Source organism: Poecilia reticulata, linkage group LG2 (genome assembly GCF_000633615.1).
Source record: "Poecilia reticulata strain Guanapo linkage group LG2, Guppy_female_1.0+MT, whole genome shotgun sequence".
In the NCBI taxonomy this organism is placed as follows: Eukaryota; Metazoa; Chordata; class Actinopteri; order Cyprinodontiformes; family Poeciliidae; genus Poecilia; species Poecilia reticulata.
In genome coordinates, this window is record NC_024332.1 from 20,966,868 (window position 1) to 20,968,318 (window position 1,451).

The 1,451-nt window shown below is 44.8% G+C and overlaps 1 protein-coding gene across 1 annotated transcript in view; it reads left to right on the plus strand.

Annotated features, from left to right (window-relative positions):
- Window positions 1-1,144: 1,144 nt before the first annotated feature.
- Window positions 1,145-1,451, plus strand: part of crfa4 (cytokine receptor family, class I receptor 4) — a gene marked incomplete at its 5' end in the record, with an annotated part of 4,350 nt that continues 4,043 nt past the window's right edge. Inside the window, one exon of the mRNA XM_017309152.1 lies at window positions 1,145-1,331. Within this exon, the coding sequence (XP_017164641.1) occupies window positions 1,145-1,331 (187 nt within the window). The remainder of the gene's footprint in view (window positions 1,332-1,451) is intronic.

Sequence of the window (1,451 nt, forward strand, 5' to 3'; positions counted from 1 at the left end):
CAGCGCTCTTCCATGACTCGTCTCATTAGCAAGGATGGACTTTAATTAGGCCCTGTTAGAGTCTGAGGCGCTGTGGTCACGGCAACAGAGAAACATCTTCCATCAGGTTTAGTCTACGGTTACCGGTTTAGTTCACGGTTACTGGGTTAGTCCTTGGTTAGCGGTTTAGTTCTTGGTTACTGGTTTAGTGTATGATTACCGGTTTAGTTAGCAGTTACCGGTTTAGTCCACGGTTACCGGTTTAGTTCACGGTTACTGGTTTAGTCCTTTGTTACCGGTTTAGTGCTTGGTTACCGGTTTATTGTATGATTACCGGTTTAGTTAACAGTTACCGGTTTAGTGCTTGGTTGCCAGTTTAGTCCATGGTAACCGGTTTAGTCCATGGTTACTGGTTTAGTCCACGGTTACCGGTTTAGTTCACGGTTACCGGTTTAGTTCATGGTTACTGGTTTAGTCCTTCGTTACCGGTTTATTGCTTGATTACCGGTTTAGTGATTGGTTACCAGTTTAGTCCACGGTTACCGGTTTAGTTAACAGTTACTGGTTTAGTCCACGGTTACCGGTTTAGTTCACGGTTAGCGGTTTAGTCCTTGGTTAGCGATTTAGTTCATGGTTACCGGCTTAGTCCACAGTCACCTGTTTAGTCCTTGGTTAGCAGTTTAGTGCTTGGTTACTGGTTTAATCCTTGGTTACTGGTTTAGTCCAGTTTTTGGTCATATTTCTGTCTTCAGGTTTTTAGTTTCTCATGGTTTTTGGTTAGTTTTTAGTTTTTTAGTATTTTTCTAGCTTTCGTTCCTTTTCCAGTTTGTTTCTCCGTCTTGCTGGTCGGGTTCCTGATAGATTATGGATAATTTTGTGTTGTTTCGGCCTCTTACCCCTGTTGACTTGTGCAGGTTGTAAATATCAGATTATCAGTGCTGCTCTGGRCTAAATAATGAAACTATAATCAACCTGTGATCTGAAGTCTGACCTGGTTAATGCTGAGTTGGCTGTAAAACTGCAGGMTTTTATCTTCTGTCACAGATCATGTTAAAGAATCAGCTGCTTGTCTCTGTGGGATTAAACGTAATCKTTTAATCTGCTGCCTGCGTCTTTACCTTCAGGGAATCTGACCTCATCCAGAGATTATCTGGACTGACCCCGTCTTCCTCTGCCTTTCAGTAGGGGCCCTGAACTCGAGTGTCCAGATTACACGTCCGGCGGTTCCCACAGCTGCTACTTTGACAAGARACACACGTCCATCTGGAAGTACTACTGCATGACGGTGACGGCCATGACGCCCCACAGGAACTACACGTCCCAGCAGCACTGCCTGGACGTGGCAGAGATTGGTGAGCGCCGGATTACACTAGGTTGTAGCCAATAAGGACCAGACTGACTGGATTAGACTGTATTATAACCAGTAAGGACCAGGCTGACTGGATTATAACCAGTAAGGACCAGGCTGACTG